Source organism: Orbicella franksi, chromosome 15 (assembly GCF_964199315.1).
Source record: "Orbicella franksi chromosome 15, jaOrbFran1.1, whole genome shotgun sequence".
NCBI lineage: Eukaryota > Metazoa > Cnidaria > Anthozoa > Scleractinia > Merulinidae > Orbicella > Orbicella franksi.
The window spans coordinates 11,755,296-11,779,205 of record NC_138159.1 but is presented as its reverse complement, the minus strand read 5'-3'; the positions used below and the strand labels follow the sequence as shown (position 1 = coordinate 11,779,205).

The following is a 23,910-nucleotide window of genomic DNA, read 5'->3' as shown; positions in this document are numbered from 1 at the left end:
GCCATATTGACTGAACAAGCTTGGTCAATAAAGGATTTATTACACACGGCGGGTAATCCCGGGCGGGCAAGATGGCACCATCTTGCCCACTCGGGTAGCCAATCACAGCGTAGTATTCAGTTGATCTTGCCCGCTCACGGAGCTAGCCATATAATAAAAGCCTATTCCGTCGGATCCTGGGAGTTACTCTTACCATTCAACTGGTTAGGCGACTTCTGACGACATCCTCTCACTATCTCTCCTTTGCAATTCTTGTGGCAATTAATGTGACAAACTGGAAGAACGCAATAAAATGGCAGTGAGGGAAGTGAAGAGGTAATATGAAAAAGGGAATATAAGCGACGGCTGCCCATAGAAAACGAGGGAAAGTAGTCAAATTGGTTTAATGGACTGTTGAAAGGATATGAGTCAAATTTAGCAATGTTAGGTATTTGTAATCCAAAAACCCAATAATGACGGATTTCTCCTTGCAAGGCCAACACGTGCCATTGTGTTGTATCTAACGATCAGATCATGAAGTGAAGGCGACCTAACCGTCGGTAGAAATAAGCAAAGTCAATGGGTGATAATAACGCTCTTAAAAGATCGCTCAGGAGAACAACACTGACTCCATTTGAGGAGTTTTTTCCTTTGTACCCAATACGCATAAATGTTGTCAAACTAGGAATTGCGATTCTCTTTTGTTTGTAATTTTGGGCATTGCATTGAAACACCACTTAAAAATTCTTGCCTTTACACCTGTATCCTTGCTTGATGATTCCCCATAGCTGAAAGATATTTAGAAAAAGCATGACGTTAGGAAGTTAGGAAGGGTATAGGACGGAAAAAGGGAGGAAACTGGGAAGGAAGGAAGAACGGAAGGGAAGGAGGGAAGGAAGGAAGACAGGAATGAAAGCCGAAGAAAGAACCATCTAATGAGACTACAATTGGCAAGATGGCGGCAAAAGAAACAAGCACTTTCTTCATGTTCCTGACTGTGGAACGCATGCACATGACGTCATGGCAGCCATATTGGTGTTCCAAAAGAATGACACGACAGCCATGTTGGCGTACCAAACCAATCCTGTGGGAGTTCAACTCTTTTCTTATGTAAAGACTGTCGTTCGTTCCAATAAATTTGCATGGCTGCTGGACACGTGAAAGAATACGCTCTATACAGTTTAATTATAAATGCGTTCCTTACCATGCCTGCACAATGGTCACAAAAGGTTGGTGTGAAGTACGTTGTTTCTTGAAAGGTGTGCGAAAAGCCTTTACTCAACTCGTGACAGTGTGCTTTCATAAAGTAATTCTTCATCTCTTCACGACTGATGACTCCATCACTACACAATGAAAATGCCGTCACATCAAATCAGTCTCAAAGTTACTTCTGTTTATTAACTTGAAAATTATTGACGTAATGAGCAAACTAAAGCACACCCTGATCACGGATTAGGCATGCATAACTTGAAATTATCAAGTTGCGAAATTGTGACCGTTACTTCACAACACAGAGCCATTTGAGCTAAAAAAGCGAAGACACACAAAGTCTACCACGAACTGCAAGTTTGATAAACTTGATTAAGAAAAGCATTTGAGTTTCGGTTTGCACACGCATGTGACATATAATAATTTAACTGAATGTAGAGCATTTTATATTGTAAAAGCTACTCTGAAAAGTGGGCTAAGATCTGGCAAAAGGCGACAAATTCATTGCATTCAGTACACTAGCTACCTTGAATGGTTTTCTGGTAAGACTGGAGTGTCGCGATAACTCAGTCATTTTCACCCTTTAACAAAACTTCAGTGGAAGTGCTAATTTTACTAGACATTTTTAAGGCAGGGGAAGAGGTACTGCATGGTAGTGTATATTGTTATTAAATCTGTAACATTCGAAACTGGGGCAAAAGGGAATGTCCTTGAAAGCTTTTGAAAAATCCGTGAGAATTGTTGAATTTCCGAATTCAAGTTCCACTAATAAATTTCGAAAATTTTGGTATACCTGGCAAGGTTGTCATCATTTCTAGAAATTCCAGGAAACACTGTTCCATTCGCCATTACAAATGTGCAGAAATTCAAACTGGAATTTTGGTCGAATTGAAAGCGCCATTAATATTCATACTTAATTGTCTAACGTAAAAATACAGCTGTTTTGCAGTCTACGTAACTACTTAGACTGCCAAACAGTTGTTGTTTCTTCCCTATTCGAAAGGCGCGGAGCGCCATGAGCGTAAACCTTGTGTGTGAAGCGCGTGAACCTACGTAACTACTTGGACATTAAATCATTTGATGAGACTTAAGAACAAATAGCAAACCAAATTCTCACCGGTTAACATCGAGAACTCCAAATGAATCAATAAATGGAAAATTAGTAGCAATTGCATCAAACTCTTCTGTTGATATTGAACCATCTTTGTTTGTGTCATAAACTTTGAACACAGCCTACACAGAATACAAGAAAATAGTAAGTAAACATGTGGGATCACTTGTTAATACAAGAAGCACTGTCATCAGTGGGTGCGCTACAAGCCACCTAGTGAATTGAAATAATATACATTGGGAGTAAACAACAGAAATTCACGCAGGCTTACGTTAGCTAGATGACTTTACGGTAGGCTAAGATTCTGGACAGCCTGTTCTTAAGTGCTCGTGGATGGCCAGTTACCGTCAAAATATCCGGGTTATTACATAAATGGTATTTAAGAGACGAGAATCACATTTCTTTTGTTATCATCAGTTTTTCTAAACTTGTGTTCAGTTTCCTTCATACAGTATTTTTTTTCTCTTACGGTGGCTCCCAATTGAATGATACATCCAAACAACCTCAACATAGAATCAAAGTGGCTATGAGCGGAATCTGAGCCACTCAACTAGGAAAATGGATCGTCTCACTCGGTGAGGAAATCGTTACACCTCCACGTCGAATATAACAAGACACTTTAGCAAAAGTCTAACAGGAAGCGAAGGAGTGAAAGAGCGAAGGTAGGATCAAGCGAATCTCCCATCCATACCCACAACCAGGATTTTCCAAGTTAAAAAGAGGGTTTGTTTACATGGACAATCCCTCTATTAACATACGTTTACTCAACTATAGCCACAGGTAAGTGAAAATGTCAATATGTCCAGGGCCTAAGTGGTAAAGAAACAGGCATTTTAATACCTGAAAGTTGTTTTACATAAGAGCATCCCTGTCAGTATTTGCCACTATAAAAACGAGAGGAAATCTGGGGCGAGTTCAATCTCCCAGTGGCTTGTGGGATCGTTATTGGGAACAATATAGCCTCTTGTCTTTTGCTTTGTTCCAAGTAACGGTCCTACATGCCGCTGCCTTGTGCCTCAGTTTCAAAACGAGTCTTCATGCAAACCCTTTTATATGAAAATGAGTTTGATCTGTATGAAAATGAACCTGTAGGGGGAACACATTTCCATATCAATGGTTTCGCACGAAGACTGTTTTTGACACAGAGCCAAAAAGCAATTCCTCTAACTTAACAAATATGCTACCAACCTCCACCATGGATGCAACATGTTTCTCGGATGTCACAGGATCAGGTGTTGTGTCTAACAATCCAGCCGCCCAATCAGCAAACATCACATATTGTTCACCACTTGACTCTACACTTCCAAGACTTGCACAGCTCTTAATAAAGTGATCACAAAGGCACTGTCATCCTTCATTATGTCACAAAACAAATCATTCTTTTTCCAATAGAGATAATATTTTTATTATCCTTGCCTCTCAGCCCCTCACAAAGTCTTTAAAGGGGCTTTTTCTTTATTATAGCTTTACACATTGCTTATTTGTATCATCGGGATGACTTGTGTAAGTTGAGCAAAATTCATCAAAGAACACGTCCAACTGCGCGAGCTTCAAGCAGCTTACAAGTTAAGATGTAGACTACAGTTGAACCCTGCTATATTGAATTCTCAGGGGAAACAAAAAGTAGTTTGAAATAGTGGGAGTTCGAAATACCTGATAGTAAATGACTGAAGGGCAGACCCAAGGGAAATGCTTTTGAGTTTGAAATAAATATGGGGAAAGAATATTCAAAATAATCGAGAATAAATTAGCAGGGTAGCAAATTAGCAACTATAGCTATATGGGTTGTTGACCAACCGTGGTGTCAAAATGACAGGATAATGGCCAAACTTTTTTCTTCTTTATGAGGCAAGTTTCAAAATCCAGCTATCTTCACTTCATATTACTTCAGGAGAAGGGGTCAGGGATTGAAAAATTTCAGTCATGACTTCACACCTCAAAATAATGGTCGGGAGATCACTAGCTGACATCTTATGAGGCGTAAATACCAAAATAATCATCATAAAACTTCAAGATGTAATGGAATGAATATTGCATCACTAGTTTTCTTACAGAATGACTGTGCATTCTTGGTTCCCTTGCAAGAGATAATTCATACAGCTCTTCGTCTGTGAGTCTGGGTTGTAGTGAGACCTGCAAAAAAGGTGGAGCAATTGTTAGTATTGTTTTTTGACCTTTCAGTAATAATGGAAACTTTAGTCACACAGTGTAGTGAAAGTGCAAACTTAGCAGACACTAAATATCAGGGTAATCTAATTTAACTATAGATGCAGAATTAATGTGAATATTTTCCGAAATAATCTTGATTATTCTGACAAAAAAGAGGAAAACATTAATTAAACCCATTTTAATATTATACATAATGTTATACAGTTATGGTCCATAAGGGGATATAAATTTTTAGTCTGAAATAGGATAATTTTAATTTATACTTTGCATTCTGGCCTAGAGTAAGTTGTGCTGTTTAGATAAAATTAGTTTTTTTTCCCAATCAAATTCAAAAATTTAAATCACTTCTCTAGTGTTTATGCATAAGTGACCATCAAGGTTTGACATTTAAGGTAATTGCCGACAGGAAGTTTGACTGCATAGCAAAAGAAACAAAACAATAACTACATTTAATTTAATTTTAAAATACCAAAATTTAGAAAGTATTAATTTTATCCCTTGAACTGTGTAACAAAAGTGCATGGAATTTTAAGTTTAAATTGGTTTGATTTCAATCTTACCCGTAACATTTTGATGAGTTCCAAATTTGGCTGCAAAGCTGGAAGTGAGGTTTGCACCTGCAGTAGTCGTGACATGATATTTGATAAACGAATCATCTTCTGTACATTAAGGAGATGTCCATCCACGGTGTCAGGGAGCGCAGTGTGCAAGGCAATAAGATCTTTTAACTGAATGCCTGTAGAAGTATTAGTATTAAATAATTCAAGATGCTGTCACCAAATCAGATGTTCAGTCTCACTGTGATTAATAGAGTTTCACAGCACCGTATGCCCTCAGTCATTCTGCAATTCAATCAGTGAGTTATACAGGGAGTCAATGTATTGGTAGGGTTACAGACAAGTTTTCAAGACAAGGTGTCAATTAGTCATTACGAAGTCCAATAGGTCAATTCCCACTGCTCCCACCAAATCACTGTAAATTTTCCATTAATTTGTTGGGTTATGTAGCCGATCTTGTCGGGTTTTTGACCTGGGACCGCTCATTTATCTGGAACAATGACTGGTGTTTATTTGTTAGTAGCTTGTATATGTACATAGAGTAATTATTGTATCTGTTTCTTTAATTTGTTTTGTATCATTGAAACAATGTCAGTGAGTCATTTAACCAGTCCATGGGTCAGTCAATTTGTTTGTCTGTCCATCACATCTGGGGTTGTATTAAATGAACTACTTAAGACGGATTCCGCTCAAAGTTCGAGCAATAAGTGCAAAAATTATTCACTAAAAATCTACTCATAACACAGTAACTTTTGGAATACCATTTAAGGTCATTCCTCACATTTGCATCGCGCATCCTTACTGCGCATAATTTATGGCGTCATTAGCGCACGCTCGTGCATGCGCATATTGAAAACATGACGGATTTGCCTTGATATTGGGCTCTGTTAGTTGAAAAATGGCTCTAGCTCACCAACGAGCACAGGCACCCCAATTTTTTTTCCAGTCATTGTAATCAACTAATCATAAGCTTTGTGTGAGAAAAGACTGATCTAATTTCTATTGCTGAAAATTGAATAAATAAGAAAAATAGCAGATACACTGTGGTCTATTCTATTTTGCAGTTTGGTACCACGTCAAGAAATTTGGTTCAAATTTTTAATCAAGGATTTAGCTTTGTCTGAATCAAACTTAAAATGTTTATTTGTGTCCGACACAATGTATTGACTGCAGTTTAATGCATGTCCTTATGAGTCTGGGCTCACAAAGATTTTACAATTACTGGGAATGCGTTCTTATAATAAGCATTAAATAATGCCAAAATGGGGCATTTTCAATGCCTCACTGCTTCTTAATGAGTATGGGCACCCCCCTTTTTATTTCAAAATTTAAGTTATCATATGACAAATATTCAGTGGGCAAAGTTTGAACAAACATCTACTGTCACTTTTATTTCAGAAGAATTACCTTAAAACAACTCACTTTAGTTCATTTCTCCCAGTGACCCCACGATTAAATTCTCAAGCATTCTCAAGAAAGTTAATGTCAAACCTCGTGAGAATGCTCAAAGCGCGTGCTATTGTGTTTCTAACTAATGCAAAACGTCTGTTTTAATTGAAATATGAATAACTTCAACTTTAATTTTCTCTCGTGGGGTCAGCTTAAGAGCTTAAGTCTCGATAAGTTCTTCTTAACTGTATTCAGAATATTATCATGCCACGGGGCTTCTTTGGTAACTTAATTTTTGCCATTGTTGCTCGAATGTTCTGCGGAAATCATCTTAATCTTTTAGCCACATACATGTTATATGTGGGTTAATTACTTTGCTCTAAATATTAAAATTATATACCAGTGGTGGGAAAACATATTGTTATGTACTAAATTTGTGAACTCACCTCTGTGTTCATTCCCAACACAGGTATGTTACAGCAGATGGAGGATTGAAGAAAACAGAATAGAGAAAATATGAACAGATTGAGCACAAAACCAACCTTGTCACAATTACAATACTTTATCAACAAAATAATCCTGAGTCAATGCATACGAGTCATGGAATATTAGTGGCATCTCCAAAGAATGTAAATTCACTGATAACTTGTCACTGCATGTACTAAAGCAAGGGTGGTGGTCTTAGTTGCGAGCGGTAAACTGAAAAAACAATGTTGAAGTAAATTTTGTTCTTGCCAGCAATACAAACAGTGCTGCATAGTCACCAAGATCAATGCATGTTTTTGTGCTCAATCCAGAGCTGAACTGAAAAAATTTATTTTCGGTAACATTTTGTCAAGTAATATTATAGTAATAATTGCAACTTGCAAGTATGATTCTTAGTCTAGAACTTACAAAATAGGAATATAGAATCCAGTACAGTTATTCAAGGTTTTCCTATAGGATGCGTAGTTTCCATTGGAAGACAAGAACTCCATTAACAGTTTGAGGTACTAAAGAAAAACAAACACAGAGAGTCAGACACACTTCATGCAAGGGCTGCAGTCTTTCAATGTAATTATGAGTCATCTGTTTATGTTTTAAGTCATTTTGAATCCTGTAGAAATAGAAATAAATAGGTAAATACCAGTGCATAACCAATCAGTGACAACATCATGGGCATGAGTGATAATCCCTCCGCATCTGGTAATGCTGATTGGTTGTAAATGCAATGGTATTTATCTGTTTTTATTTTTACTATTTATTAAATGAATGTATTTGGCTTTAAAGCTAACTACTGCTGTTTGCATGTCTGCTTTAAGGACCCATAACTGATCTTTTTGAGCCATTGCTACGGAAAATTTATTCTCATATAACCTCATCATTTTCAGTTAGTTCAGAGTTATTTCATGCGTTTTAATTTTTCATGATCAGTAACACCAGTGAAGACCTCATCAGGTCACGCCTATGGTCATGTGACACAAAAAATGTAAAGGCTCCCCGAGGCATAATACTTAATTGATTCTTTGATTTAATTAATATTTCAATTTTAATCCTCAGTACTGTTGCTATTCACAATTGAAGGCTTTCAAGCAAAAAGGGTGTATATAGCATTTTGGGCCGATTTTAATTTTTTGCAGGATCGAGCTAATTTTTGGCAGACTGACTTGTTTTGTACTCGTTGCGTAATTGTCTTTGTTGATTTGCGCTTCATTTTCGAGAAATAACGTATGCAAAAAACTCAGTTTTCCAAGGGTATCTTTTGGAGATCTTTTGTTGAGCGAAAAACAAAAGAAACCTTTGTTTTGCTAAATGATAAAGTCACCGAAGCGTGGTATTTGCTGCTAGTTTTATAATTCATATAATTACGCAATTCTCTTACTGTTGCTTCATTAGCGCAAGCAAATAAGGCGCTGAACGGGCCAGATTCAAGTTTGTTTTGTCGTGACACTGGTTCAATACCAGGTCAGTCGATTTTTTTTTTCCGGTCTTTTTCTCTACTTCTTTCAAAAATCAAAACATCTATTTAAAAAAAAACCGTGCTGTTGAAGCTGCTAAAAGTAACCGTTGAAGTTTGTGCTGCGTCAAAATTCACCTTGGAAGGATTCGCTCCAAAAGATGCCGCTCGGAAAACTGAGTTTTTTTGCATACGTTATTTCTCAAAAACGAAGTGCAAATCAACAAGAACAATTATGCAACGATGCTTTTCATGTCAAAACGAGTCAGTCTGCCAAAAACTAGCTCGATCCTGCAAAAGATAAAAATCGACCCAAAATGCTATATACGCCCTTTTTGCACGAAAGCCTTCAATTCTTTTGTTTCATTTCTAAAAGGTCAGATTTTGGGAGGATTTCAAAATATTGAATGCAAAGCTATATTTCCATGAAAAACCTGCATTTCTTTTGGTATTTAAAGAAAACAGATTAGTGTTCCTGGTTTCTATTGGAACTTAGCCTATTAGCGCTTGTGTAGTTCACACTACTAGCCGCACTCCAATAAGATCAAACAAAGCACATGATAGTCACGCGGAGATAAGTTTTTTTTCTTTTTCACTTGTTTCTCTGTTTTTCTCTTATTTCTTATTTGTTTTTGCTGTTACTTTTTTACATTGCATTTTGGGAAACACCAAGAAAAAAACATCCAATTGTAACCAAATTTGCACGCTATTTTTCTCAAGTGTGAGCGTGTGCATTAATCAGTTAATGGGTCCTTGATATGGGAGATCAAACTGTACTATAATCTGAGTGAGTTTAGCTGGGTGGAAGAATTAGTACCTCGCGACAATCTTCTGAGAGTAGCTCCTGAGTTTGTCGTAAGCGTGACAACACTGAGTTTGTCAGTCCTCCAGCCACTGCCATTAAACCATTAAAATTCTGGAGTTCCTTCAAATGCTTGGTAAAGAAAGAAGCACAATGACCACAGCAAAAATCAAAAGACTTTTCTTAGTTACTATGACAAGGAATAACCTTGTGTCTTATGTGTACACCATTAGCTCAACGTATGTAATTCTGTATATAAGGAAAAATAAATAATATGGACAATTTTTGGTTATATGTACCTTGAATAGCAAAATATTGTCTGGAGTTTGTTAAGCGGCTAAATCCTGATATTGTAACACTTTCTAGCAATTGTGCTACAATTTTCTGCCTCACATCAATACCTTGTAGGTACTTATCAGAAATTTTCATTTTTTTTCATTTTATTTATTTATTCCTTTCTAAAATTACAAAGATAAATATAAAGTAGACAAGTGAGAGGAGAAATGGAAAACAAGGGCATCTAATTAGCTTGCTATATTTTTGCCCTTTTCCATTTCTCCTCTTATCAGAAATACCTAAATGTACTGCCCTGCCCAACAAGGTCGTGATTTATAGACTCCTGAACTACAACAGAATATTCAAAACATCTCTACAACCAGATATAATATGTGTGTTCAATTTAACCAAAATTTCCAGAAATGCCAGAACAAAATCCATCAGAACAGACAATTCTGATCAACTTCTTGAGGTTGTCTTTTATCCACAAATTTGGAAATTCTGCAAAATTTTTGTTCCATTTGGCATTTCTACTTGACAAGATAGTACATGTAGGCCCTAGCTAGTTCCTCTTAAGCTGGAATTGTTGCCTCCACCAAAGCTTCAAGAATTGATCAAGATGGTAGTGTTGCCAACCTTTAAACATTGTTCCCGGTTTTGTATCTTTTTTACTTCAACACATATTGATAAGAAACAGGGAAACATATGAAGAAATGTTTGATCATCGCAGTTACAGTATGTACACAACTTAAGCAGTTGTAAAACAATATCAGTTATTGAAGCCTGGGAAAAAATAGCACTGCACCGGTATCACAGGGGACATGGGTTTGAATCCTGTTCAAGTCTCAATTTTTTTTCAGGATTCAGCCTCACAACTGCTTAAGTTGTGCAATGCATATAGCTGCGATGAACAATAATGTCGTCATATCTTTCTCCATGGTTCAGTTATATGATATTTCATATATTCACTTCTAAACAGGGAAACAGTTGCCTGTGCTACCTTAAGCAATGCCCTGTCAACATTACTCAACCTGGTTTTTGATTGCCTACCCCACTGCACAAAACCGTGAACTTCAAGTTGCTTTTCCAGGTATTTGAGTATGGGTATCTGATTGTTTAAGAGAAAATTATAACTTACTTTGGCTGTTTGCTGAAACTTTTCCATACAGGAAGCTCTCTCCTGGGGTGTAACACAGTTCAAAACCATTGCTTGTACCCAACGCGATAAGCCATTGAAAAGAGCTACATATCTCTCAAGATAAGTTGTTTCCCCTAATTTTCCAGTGCAAACATAAGTCTTCCACTCTGAAAACTAATAAATAATGTTATTTACATATTAACTACCAATTAAACCAAGAGTGAAGTTTTTATAGGAAAATCTCAAACCGAGACCTTGCCATATACTGATTGAGTGATAGTGAGGTCAACACGGCAAGGCCAAGGTTTGAGACTTTCCGGTAAAGACAGAAAGTTCAAAGTTTGTTATATGGCTTTTTACTTTGTTTCTGCAGGCCTGTAATCGGCCTGTGGGCATTACAGGAGAATACTGCTCTTGGCAGTAGCCAATCAGGATGACCATTATATCAGCCACAAACACAAGCCACATTGATAATAAAATCTATAAAGGTCTCCATCGAAAATGTCACACATCAAGCCCACAGAACATTCTGATTGATACATTCATCTTCTCAGTGGTCTCCTATGAGTGCTAGCCTGGGCTTACCACTATTTATTTTTTGGTATTAAGTAAAATAAATAAACACTGATGAAAAAAAAACATACTTAAGAGGTTTCTCAAGTAACCAAACTGTCCATCTTTGAGAAACAGGAGCACCACCATTACCAATCCAGTAGAAGCCTCAACCCTGGAAATGTTGTTATATGTTGTCTTGGTTATAAATTTCTTTTGTCTCCAATCACCATACTATTTGTACATTTACGAATACATTTTCCTGAGTTGAGGCCAAATATTAGCAGTCTAAACATGTTTCAATGAGTTTGGAACTCAGGGCTTGCATTGACTAACCTCACTGAGGGCCAACTGAAATACTAACCTACAGAAGAGTTGAGATTTTAACATGAGAAAACAAACCATCAGGTTGTATACAAAATGTGCATACTTACTGGTATTCTACGAAGCATTCTGTACTCAAGATATGTTAGTTGCTCTGCAATAGTGTTAGCTGATATGTCCTTGAAAGCCAAAGAACTTTTCCGTTGATCCAAGGGAGGGTGCTCAGTGCCTGTAAGACCACTTAAAGCACGATTCCTCATTCCCTCAGCACAGCTGTTTGCAAAATTGAAATAACACACCACGATCACGAGGAACTAACAAACTACTGCTGGTGCATCAACAAGTACCTAAATTTTATTGATAATGATTGTTTTTGTTTTGCTCTGCACTCATGTATGCTCCTAAAAAGTAGTAAGGCTACCCAAATGATTTTCTCACAAATAAGACTCTGAAAACATTGATTTCCTACACAGAAATCAGTCTAACAAGACAAAACTACAGTACCGCTCAAAAGTTACCACCATCTCGCAAGACGAGATTCTCATCTTGCGAGAGCTTAAAAAAACTGTAAGCGCCACTGCTTGAATTTCTCGCAAGATTTTAATAGCCTATTGTAATGCGAACTTGCAAGCACGCAGAGAATTAGCCAAGCATAACTTCGTGCCCTCCAACGAAGTGTTTGCCTAACTCTGTTGTTTGTTTATTACAATCACTTGAGATTTGACTCTTAAACTTTTCAAATCTACTTGGCTCAAAAATCGTATCCAAGAATATGCTGCAAAGCTTTCTAATTTAAATGGAATTCACGTCATTCATGGGTTTAAGGAAAAGTGCTTAAACCTGTACGAAGAAAGTTTTCCTCTTTTGGCAATTATATAAAGCGAAAGTTGTGGATATTGAAGTTATTAACTTGACTTTTACCGGTCATTTAGAAAGGTTTGTAGACCTGGAAGAAAGCAGTGATGAAAATATTTAACAGTTTCATGTTTGAAGGCAAATATGTACAGCCAGTTCTTGGCTTTTGTGTCATTCACATTTTCAAGGTCGACGAAATTGATCATTTAGATCGATGATCAACAGGCGTTATTGACTCTTTGCTTCTTAGCGTGTTCAGTAACACAACTAATTTAAGGGACTACAATGTGCTTCTTTTACTGGGTAAACATTTGTTTATGAACTCTTTCAAATCTAGATCATGTTTAAAGTGCCTATGAAGTAAAAAATAATTGCTGCTTATTTGAAAGGCTTTTCAAAGTAAAAAAGAATGGCATTTTCCTTTTTGGAATATCTTTTTTCGTTTGAGAGATATTTACGTTTTTGTAAGGAAAGTGATGACGTCATTGGTGGTTCCACTAAAACAGCACAACACTCAATCGAGAATAACTCTAGAAATATTAAAGCAGTGTTCTTTTAACTTGGCACCAGAAATGTACAGAACAAAGAAACATAATGACACCTGTCATGCCATTGCCATGACAACAGTTATGCCGCTGGTTCTGTTTTAATAAAGACTAAAATTCCCAGATTTTATCTTAAACAAGGATCATCCACTCCCACCAATCTAATGGGGAGAGTTAAGACAATATGGGAACCATGTGTGTTCTGAGTAAGACCCTCTGTCCCACTTTAAAAGGTTGCAAATGGGGATATTTGGTTTTTCAGAGAAAGAGACTAGAGCCAAGAGTGTTGCCTTGGCAACAGCATCGTAGGTGTCATTCAGTTTCTTTTGTGATGTACATTGCTGGTGCCAAGTTTGAAGAACACTGCTTGAATATTTCTAGAGTTATTCTCGATTGAGTGTTGTGCTGTTTTAGAGGAACCGCCTACGAAGTCATCACTTTCCTCATTTGCATAATACAAAAATGTGAGTATCTCTAAAACGAAAAAAGATATTCCAAAAAAGAAAATGCCATTCTTTTTTACTTTGAAAAGACTTTGAAATAAGCAGGAATTATTTTTACTTCATAGGCACTTTAAAAGCGTCATTTGTTTCCAGAGTTTCAATTGATCGACTGAACAGAAGTGGTTTGTTGCCACGTATGGTCGACAAACAAATTTTATAACCAACAGCAGTTAATTTTTGGTTTTTGACTGGATAAACATTTGCAATTAAAACTTCTATAAAGCTCTTCCTCTTCCATATTTTGAAAGACTTCTGTTTCGTCCTAGCATTCTCCAAAAGCATTCCATTGATCGACTGAACTCCCTCACAGATTTTGACAGAATTCGATAAAATAAAGCATTAGTTCTTTGACTTTTAAACGTCTGCTAACACATGTAAAACTTATAGGAAGCCAGTTTATACTTTGAAAGCATCTCTTTTTTTCCGTTTCAGATTGCTCAACTGACTTTAACTTTCTTGCTACATGTAAGCAAATTCAACAATTAAGTGAATTTGGAATCAACAGACTAACATGTAGTATGAATACTTCAAAGTAGTTTACAGGGGTTTTTTGAAGGGAAGAGATTGGATTGCATTGGTCATGACTTTTATTGAATGTGGCTCCTAAAGGTGCCATTGTTGTTCTCAAAAAGAACCGTTTTGTTTTCAGTGCCCTAAGGCCTTGGTGCTGGATCACCATTGGGACAACCTTCTTCAAGTGATTGATGTACATCGTACACTTTTCAGCCGTCACCCTCTCCTTCCAGAACCTCGTTATTCCTTCGAGTAGCTGCTCTTTAGTTGTGGGCTTTACTATTGTTTGCAGAAAATGTTTTAGCTCATGCCATAGCATCTCTATGGGATTGAGGTCAGGGCTGTCGGGAGGCATCTTCCACCAGTAAATCCCACTTGATTTCATGAATTCTTTCACCTGAGCCTGCTAGTGTGTTTCCGGTCATTGTCTTGTTGGAATCTGTGGCCGTCAGGAAATGTTGCTCAGATGAAAGGAAGCAGGGTTCTGCCGAGAATTTCTTTGACGTAAAACTTGATGTCCATGCATGTTTCCAGTAAACACAAGGACCCTTGTTGCACCGCGTTTAGAAATCCCAGTCCAAACATGGACTTTGTAGGGATGTTTCGCACGACCCTTGAACTTCGGCTGTTCCCATTTGCGTCTGAAACTCAGCTTGGCAAGAGAATTGTTGAAACTATTTTTCAACCTGGGGACTGGACGGCTGAAATAAATTGTTCAGGGACAAGGGGGGAAATGCTATTAGATCAAGGGAAGCTGGGTATAGTTAGAAAGTATGTGTTTAAGTTGTATCCTTGCAGACAAGCACAGGAAGATGCACAATGGTGCAAGTGCATTGTCGCGATAGACGAGTATTTACGCAGGGCACTGGGAAAAGGTAACAGGCAACAATAATTTTTGGGAAATGTAGGGTTCATGAAAAGGTAGTTAATTAGAAATTAAGTTTGCTGAATTGCAGGATTTTATTTGGTTTGAACTACATGTTTTCTCCAAGGAAAAATTTCTTTATCTGTCATTGTCACATGCTTTATTGACTTATTATGTTTTCAAATATATTGTCATACGAAAAATTTGTAGGTTTTTGCTTATTAGTATTAACCTTGAAGGACATGAAACAGTTTATAGTATGCTTGCTTAGGATTTTTAGTATTACATGTACACTTGGTTGTAACAAGTAGTAGTATATCAACAATAATTCTAAGTATTACACTTAGTAGCAGTATACTGTATAAATTGTAATAGTAATAAATATGTATTACAAAACTGGAGTAACGTTTTATTAATATTCCCATCTCCCATTCACTTGCTCAGTTTTGAACTATATTTCTCAGCTAATCTTTTTATATGAAGAGCCCCATTCCACTTGCTGCCTATAGCCTAGCTTGGCGAGAAATACTTCTTTCAAATTTTCTGGTCGCCGTAAAGAATCCTTTCCTTTCGACACGTCTTTCCCAATCACATGTGTTTGTTATGAAACAATGTGTAGTCACATTTTCAATTTGTTATGTGATCAAGTTTAATTTTTTTTATCTGTAAAGAAAACAATGAGTTCCAGTTCAATGGACTCACACAGGCATGAAATGCAAATTCAATGCACCGAGGAATAACTCTGAGTAATCGGAGAAAGATTGAAACTTTATCAAGCGCTTTCCATAACGAATCAGCTTGTTTAATTCTGGCGATAGTACCGATCTTACAAAACACAGTTTCGTTTCAATTCGCTTGCACGCATGTAACATGGAAATTCAACACAATAAAAGCCTAAAACTACATGTAGAACATTTCACCAACCAGTGTGATGCAATGTTACACAATAGTTCGCTGACATCTTGGTGTTTGTTTCTTCATACTTGTAACTTCTTTTCTTCATAACTCCAATCCATTAAAGTTCTTCGTTTGTAATGACAGTGTTGAATCTAGCGAAGCAAGTTTCAATTCAAGACGCTGTATTATCGGGAACTTCTCGAAGCATACATTGCAACAAATGCGTTGTGAGAAATTAACTATTTCCTCGGAAGCCAATTGCCTGTAATTTATTCCAAAATATACGTTTCATTGGTTCTCACAAGACGAGACTCTGGTCTTGCGCGACCAGTCTCTCATCTCTTGAGATGAGACTCTTGTCTCACAAGACGAGAGGTGGTGACTTACTTTTGAGCGGCACTGTAAACAAGGATGGCTCATTTGAGAAAGATTAACTCATGGATGACAAATTTAGTGGCAATTAAACATGAAATATTTCGCCTCAAGATTGCTATCCCAGTTGCAGCTTTTTTTTAATAGGGGAAGTAGACATGCTTCAAAGACTAGTAGTTATAAAGCTTGGAGGTGTCAATGACCTACTCGTCTTGTCACACTTTAAATGACTCAATATTCTACAGCCAAGGGAGCACTTTTGTAAAAAACACTAGATGTACAAAATTCCAGAAAACATGCCAACCCTTCCCAGGGAAGTTTTTTGAGAAGAACCCCCACCACTCAGAAATTCCAGATTTGGGTTTTGAAACTGTGCTAGTCCCCATCAGAATTTCTAACGTCCTTCCTCAGCATGGGCATTTGGTATTTCCTGGAATCATATAACATATGTGACTGATAGTAGCTCTTACAGATTGGACAGATGAATGATATCTTTCTCCTCTTCACATTCTACTTTTTCATGAAACTCAGTCAACAATGCGGTGAGTTGCTCATCTTTTTTGAAGTCAGAACCATAGCTGGATATCCAAAATCTGTAAAATAAAACATGAGTGTCCATAGGTCCATACAAAAAAGCATTTCGAAATAAATGGGTTAAATTGTTAGAAACTAGTGATAAAAAAGCGACGGTTTGATCTCTGTGAGGTCATCAAAATTCATATGTTGTTAGCAAATATTGGTAAAATTTAAAACATGGGAATGTCAAAAGTGATAGAATATTCCAACAAAAGTAACTAGACACTAAAAGAGTTTAACTCAATTAGAAATGTAACTGACAGACAATAACTCTTATCAGTACATAAAATACTTAAAAAAAACCCAGAGGACTTACATTAGACTTAACTAAGACGATAAAATGATTATGTTAACAAACTAACAAAGAAAAGAAATTTCAATATCAAAATAATCTGCTCTACACAAATAATAACGCTTTAATAACCCACTCACCCATGCCTTTATACTGAATGATACAGAGGAACCTCTACTAACTGTCACCTCGGTTTACGGTCACTTTGTTCCATCAAAGAGTCACTTCGTTCCACCAAATAGTCACTTCGTTCCAAAGAATAGTCACTTCGTTCCAGAGGCAAACTATATTTAAACTATTAAACTTTTATTCTCGATAGATTTTTCCGAAAATTTGAAGTTAACGAATGCTTGGTCTGTTTTGAATCTTCATTTACGAACGAGTTACTCCACAGCACAGCTAATAAATGTGGCATCAACGTACCAAGACTTTGAACGGGCAAGGAACTCGAACTGCAGATCGGTGGCGAAAACTAGGTGTCTCTGACTCTGCAATCTGATGTCAGTGCTCAGGAACTCTGATGGGATATGGTCTGCTGCAATTTCAAATTCCAAGTCCTGGGGATCTTTTTGGTCTGATGCAAAGATTAAACACTTTCATTGGGATATTTCTTCTAGTTTACTTTTGTAAGTAAACTAGAAGTTTGTATCGAATTGACATTCTATCCGCGTTAGGTGTTTAGTAGCCCTGTAAGATTGGTAAGATTTGTAAGGTTTCCCCTTGGAACAAATTGAAGGGACTATTCTTTGGAACAAAGTGACTCTTTGATGGAACGAAGTGACTAACGGATAGAATGAAGTGACTTGGAATGAAGTGACCATGGAACAAAGTAACCGGATAACGTCACCTCTCTACAATAGCTGCACACTTTTTTTGGCCCTGAGGACAGTCAATGCATTGTACATTCACTCTAACTTATTTTAGCCTCCCTACCGTGGTTACCTCTTCACAACAGCAATGACCACTTAAGTGCATCCCTTAACTGCCAAAATAACCTCTTAACAATAGCCAGTACTAATCAGTGACTGACGAATGGTGTCCATACACTCCCCTCTGAACACCAATTTCTTTTTTAGTGTAAAAGGTCACAAAACCTAATCTGTACAGCATGTTGTTATACCTGTTTCTGTTTCGTTTCTGTTTTGTATTGATATACATTTTGATTGTGCTACATATTTATATGCTACATCAATAAGCATTTTTTTTTTGCAAACCCCGGAAAAAATGGTGTATATTGCAGTCCCCCACCTTCCCTTGACTGCAACCTCTCTACAATGACCACTTTCCTAGCATGTCCCCAAGGTGGCTATTGTGGAGAGGTTTGACTGTATTACAAAAGAGAACATGGGACATTCATTTACTATACAACATTATTTTAGTCAGTACCTAATTACTTCAACATGTATATGTTGTAGGTCAAAATGAAATTCAGGTTAAAATGATTTTAACCCAGTTTGATTATCAATTTCAATTGTCTTCTAACCCTAATATTCATGATTCATGAATAATTAGGGTTAAGAGACAAAGGAATTTCATTCTGACCTACAATATGTATAAATGATATATTTGTAGCAATGGGTCTGCAATTGTAAAATAAATGCACGTACTGGGTATAGAGGCAAGCGACATGACCCCAAAAACAAGCAACACACAAATTGCTATTATCAACAACAATCAAATTGAATGTGTCGCTAAAATTTGACAGCAACACGAGAAGCACTAGAAAAGACAGTGACATCAACCCTTCTTAACTTTTTGCCTTTTTAGAAATCGTATTACCTTGTAAAGTCTGTAAATGTCAGAGACTTGTGTGCTTTTCTAGTGAATGAGCTCAAAAAAAAAATCAATCTTGAAACGACAGCGACATATGACTTCATGCAGAAAAACAACAGCGACATTTTATGCCTCACTGGTTAGGTGACATCAGTACAAGAAAGGATGGAACATGGGGACATGGGGACATGGGGACATGGTGACACGGGGACATGGCGACATGGTGACATGGGGACATGGGGACATGGTGACATGGCTACCCCTCTTGGAAGGTCTCGGTATACTTACCCAACAGCAGAGCAAATGCTTCTTTTGAATTTTCTGATATGTTCATTGTTTAGTGCTGAATGGTTGGAGTACCTAAAGTGCAAAAGTGTTCAGGGAATGAATACTGTTTGGAAAAAAGCTAATAATTTCAAGACTTCTCATATCAGGCAAAAAATGTAACTCTCATGAAAAGAATACTTTATCTGAGGACAACATCTATGTACATGCACTTTGTGGGTTACATTTCAGCACTCATCAGCAAGTTCCAGTTAGAGTTACAGTGTGTTTACTGAAACCGGGGCCACCCAGACAATGAAAACTAATCAGATGGCAGAACTGAAACAATAGATTCCAACATTTTCAAATCCAGCCAATCAAATGTCCCATTTTCAATTCCAGCCAATCAAATGTTTGGTACAAGACAATGAAATCTCGACTTGTTTGTTGTGATGCTTAAGCAATTACGGTGTCGCATAATAAATTGTCAAGCTCAAACCATTAGTAGTTTCGCGTGCTTGTGGGTTCAAGAAGAATTGTATGCTACATTTTGTATGGGATCGTTGGTTGGTTTGGAAAATACATGGAAATAATAGCTGCGTAAGGGTGTGACTTGTAAATATATATTGACAACAGAGTGCGTTGTGTGAATGTTGTTGCAGCTGTTTAAAAGAAACCCTTCAAATGGTCTCTGAGCAGTTTCGCATGAACGCAGGTTCATAATGTATGAATTGGAAGGGATTATTGTTGATGTAACTGAAAGGAGCTGAAAGCAAACTTCAAGCAGGAGAATTGAAAAGTTAACTTGATACAAAAATGAATTCTTTGTTCAAATGTCTTCGATTTTTCCATGCAGGGTAAACTCCTGTGTCCATCTTTTGTTTTTGCTTGAGTGATTTTACAAGCTGAAGCTTTGATAGTACAACGCAGCAAAAAAAAGTCGTTTGAATTTTCATGAAGATGTTATTTCACTACACTGATAACCCACAAAGGGAGCCCAAACTCTGAAATGTAGAGCTCCTGAGACAGTCAACAGGATGGTTTTTTCAAGAACTGCCTAGTGGACAACTGAAAGGTGTGTAAAAATAGAAACGTGCACAGACAGCAGGAGTGGAATTTACTTTGTAAAAATTGTCAAAATCCATTATTCTAAATTTTAAACAACAACCATAAAAGTGATATTTTGTGTGGCCGTATGTTCACAGCTGGAAAACGGTCGATCTAATGAGTTTATCACGCTTGTAAATGTGAAATCTAAAGTAAAGTAACACAGTATTTTCTAACGCGAAAGTACTGCTTGAGCTTGACAATTTATTATGCGACACCATAATTGCATAAGCATCACAACGAACAAGTTTAGATTTCATTGTTTTGTACGGGACATTTCATTGGCTGGATTTGAAAATGTTGGAATCTATTGTTTCAGTTCTGCCATCTGATTGGTTTTCATTGTCTGGGTGGCCCCGGTTTCAGTAAACGCACTGTAACCCATCCTTTATTAACGATTTCATTGCAGCTCTAGCATACTGCTCCACCCAAAACAGCTATAAATACAATACTGCAGATTATGTTGAGACACTACACCAAAAACTAATACCTAAATCACAAACAAAAATGCACTACATGTATCTCCCTCCTCATGGGGAATGTTCCCAATTCTTCTCTTCAGTCATACAATCATATAGCAATGAATAAAAGGATGAAATTAATACCTTTGCATAAACTTTCTAAGCAGCTCTTCGGAGGAAATAAACCATTTGTGTGTCATAAACACTGCATTTGAAAGGAATGGGACTGGTACATCTCCACCTGATGATATAACATTTAAAAGCTTCATAAGGACCAAACATGTACATTTGCATTACACATACAATGTAGAGGGGGACATGGGGATTTGAGGTGTTGCGGTATTGATGTTATTTCAATGTGGTGATGTGGTGAATAAAATCTCAACTTGCGGTGTTGTGCTTATCTCAAACCCTATGGTGTGCAATGTTTGTGTTTTTCACGCTGTGGTGTTCGGTGAAATGAAATTGTTTGCGGTGCTGGGATTTTTGATCTACCTTTTTCAAACCTAAATTTGACCTAAATTTAGCATGTAAACTTCATTAATCCATGCTAACTTATGACAATCATGTACCATTGAGGTTAATAATTTGTAACAAAATACAGACCATCACTGTCTGTAGTCAATCTTTACTATGCTTCGGCTACCAATCCTAAGCTGTTTTCATTTATACATAACTTGACAAGTAACTTGACCTATGCCACCCGGAGCTCAGTGTTCCGGGGAGGAGCGAGGACAGAAACAATCTTGGAAATTCTGGAAATGCCAAGGCCGAATATAATGTATTATTGACTGCGCAGTTTTTTTCTACGAGAGAAGAAGGAAGGCTTTCTAGGCTAAGGAAGCTTTGTAACTTGCACACGTTTACTATTTTTTTCCTTTTGCTAGTCGGTTTTGTCTTGAGGTCATTCTGATACCGGTCCATACCCGCTCCAAGGTCCTGTGACTTTCTTGACCATCTATTTTTTTCAAACGATTATCAATATCGAAGATATCAATATAAAAGAAGAGAGGGATCTGGGGTAAAGGCCATCTCTCGAGGCTCCTCTCTTTTTTCTTTGTCCGCTTTGTAGCTTCACGCAAGGTTTCTTCACAAGAGCGAGAAAACTGATTTACAGGCATCAGCAGTATTGACATATGCGCAATGAAGAATGTTGTGATGTGTTTATTTTGTGGAAAATTGTTGAGGTATTAAATTATTATTCTACTTGAAGTGCAGATGAATGAATCATGGCGCTAAAAATATGTGCTGTGCTGATGGTGTTTTGTTGACTTTTCTCGTGGTGATGCGGTGTTCGTTAATTTTTTTTTGCAGTGTTGCGGTGTCCAGACCCCCCCCCCCCCATGTCCCTCTCAATGTACAGTGTGCAAGCAAAATATATGTACTATATGGACTAAAATGTACAGTTAATGTGCAAGAAATTTTGAGACAGCAGTTGCAGCTAGTTGGGAGAAAATATATTCTAGTAATAGGCAGAGTTGTGAAGCAACAAAGTCCTATACGAAAATTGTATTTACAGTCATGTGACAGTGGGATACCCAAATCCCAAGTGCAGTTGTAATATGGGTATCCCCTTCCAATCCATTTGGTTGTTACCATTTCCTGAATTAAGGGTAGCCATATCGACCAAAGATAAAAAGTTAAAGTAAACTTAAATAAACAAAAGGGATTCAAGGGAGAATAAGAACTAGAAATGTCAAAAGGTATGGGATATCCAAATCCCTAGTGATACATGTGTGGGTTTCCCCTTCCAATGTGTCTGGTTCTTATTGTTTTCTTAATTAAGGGAAGCCAAATCAAACAAAGACAAAAACTAAAAGTGGACTACCATAGATGAAAAACATTCAATGAGGAAAGGACTTAAAATGTTAAAACATAAGAAAGAGAGAGTCAGAGTAAAATATATGGGTTACCCAAATCCTTACCAATATCACTACAGTATTTAATGATATTGGTATCCCTATGAAATATGGCTGTCATTACAATTAGCTTTTTTATTTCAAAATCTTTCAACCTAACTTGAAAGCCAGGCCTTTGCCCCGGCGGCGGTGGGGGGGGGGGGGGGTACTCCCTTATTTGGGCTATATGAGGACGTGCTGCTGGACAGGGTATGATTTTTTTGACCTCACTATCCTGACAGGGTATACAATTTTTTTCGCCTCTGTCCTGAACAGGGTCAGAACCTGTCCTAAACAGGGTATGGTATTATGAGCCAAGAGATGTCAACCAGCCATTACGAGGTCATCAATGAATATCAGATCATTTTCTGAACAAGAATGCTATTGTTGTCGGTATCCTTTAATTTAAATAATTTAGAGCTTAATACTTGATGGCCTTTTGTTTAATTCAAGTGCAGAGACACAATAACCTGGTTTTAGACTCATCAAACATGATTGCTCTAATTGGAATGGTTTATTAAACAGTTCAAATTCCTGTAAAACGAGAGAGCGTGTATTTTGTTTCTTGTCCTAAACAGGGTCTTAAAATAGAGGATGTTGCCCTACAAAGGGTAGGGTTTTTAGAGTATTTTTGTCCTAAACAGGGTCAGGATTTCAAACCCTCAGCGGCATCCCTCTACCCAATTATGGGTCGAATACCCCCCTGGGCCTTTGCCCACTTTGAAAAACACAAAAAAGCAATTTGACATAATCCATTCTCTTTACAAATGAAGCCATACCATTGGGTGCTATGCGTAACAAAGAATTGTAATTGGCTCAGGGAAATCATCCCACTGTCAAACTTGAACAGAACATCACTTCTAATGGAATAGAAAACTAACAGCGAAAGCAGAATTGAACTGTTGAATGCACAAGTCTTATAGAAAATGCCGGAAAATTCCAGTCAGTTTTTGTCATCAGAGCACCCCTAGCCTATGAGCTGAAAAACCTGGACGTTGCCTTGATTATTGCTGGAGTCGAAAAATAGGCTTGGAAAACTTGTGGTTGTGGTCAACAGACACATTGGAGGCCATTCGATTTGAATTTTGAATGAAAGGACCATTTTTGATTGCGGAAATTTGTGTCCTCTGTGGTTGGCGATTCTCCAGTGCATTCTCCAGTGCATTCTTTCCTGACACCCATCTGTGTAAACATTATTATTACTTTGAGACTGAGAACAGCTGTATTTTTTAAATAAATTTATCTCAAAATTATTGAACTGGCAATAAACAGAATTTCAGGCGATCAAGAAAACAGGCTTGGATTTTCAGGATTTAATGGAAACAGTAGTGTTACAGTAATCTGAAGCTGTGATAAAAGAAAATTACAATTACAATTACAGTCTTATCGAAAAACAAACTCGATTGAAAACAAAATGAAAATATTGTAAATAGTCGACTTACATTTGTCCAAGCATGTCCTCGTTAACTTTGGCATTCGTAAGTAGAAATAAAAGCTCAAAAATCCATAGTAAACATTGGATGGCTTCTCACATTGTCCTTTGTCAA

The 23,910-nt window shown here is 37.2% G+C and overlaps 1 protein-coding gene across 2 annotated transcripts in view; it reads right to left on the bottom strand.

The window, feature by feature from the left end:
* Window positions 1-23,910, bottom strand: part of LOC145469951 (ras guanyl-releasing protein 3-like) — a 28,089-nt gene that overhangs the window by 2,387 nt on the left and 1,792 nt on the right. For both annotated transcript variants that reach the window (XM_081453771.1, XM_081453772.1), the window contains exons 3-16: window positions 20,610-20,706; window positions 18,922-18,993; window positions 16,463-16,585; window positions 11,553-11,715; window positions 10,567-10,740; window positions 9,168-9,284; window positions 7,309-7,406; window positions 5,029-5,206; window positions 4,352-4,432; window positions 3,488-3,619; window positions 2,306-2,421; window positions 1,184-1,322; window positions 731-767; window positions 194-274 (exon numbers count right to left, since the gene is read on the bottom strand). In XM_081453771.1, the coding sequence (XP_081309897.1) occupies window positions 194-274; window positions 731-767; window positions 1,184-1,322; window positions 2,306-2,421; window positions 3,488-3,619; window positions 4,352-4,432; window positions 5,029-5,206; window positions 7,309-7,406; window positions 9,168-9,284; window positions 10,567-10,740; window positions 11,553-11,715; window positions 16,463-16,585; window positions 18,922-18,993; window positions 20,610-20,706 (1,608 nt within the window). The remainder of the gene's footprint in view (window positions 1-193; window positions 275-730; window positions 768-1,183; window positions 1,323-2,305; window positions 2,422-3,487; window positions 3,620-4,351; window positions 4,433-5,028; window positions 5,207-7,308; window positions 7,407-9,167; window positions 9,285-10,566; window positions 10,741-11,552; window positions 11,716-16,462; window positions 16,586-18,921; window positions 18,994-20,609; window positions 20,707-23,910) is intronic.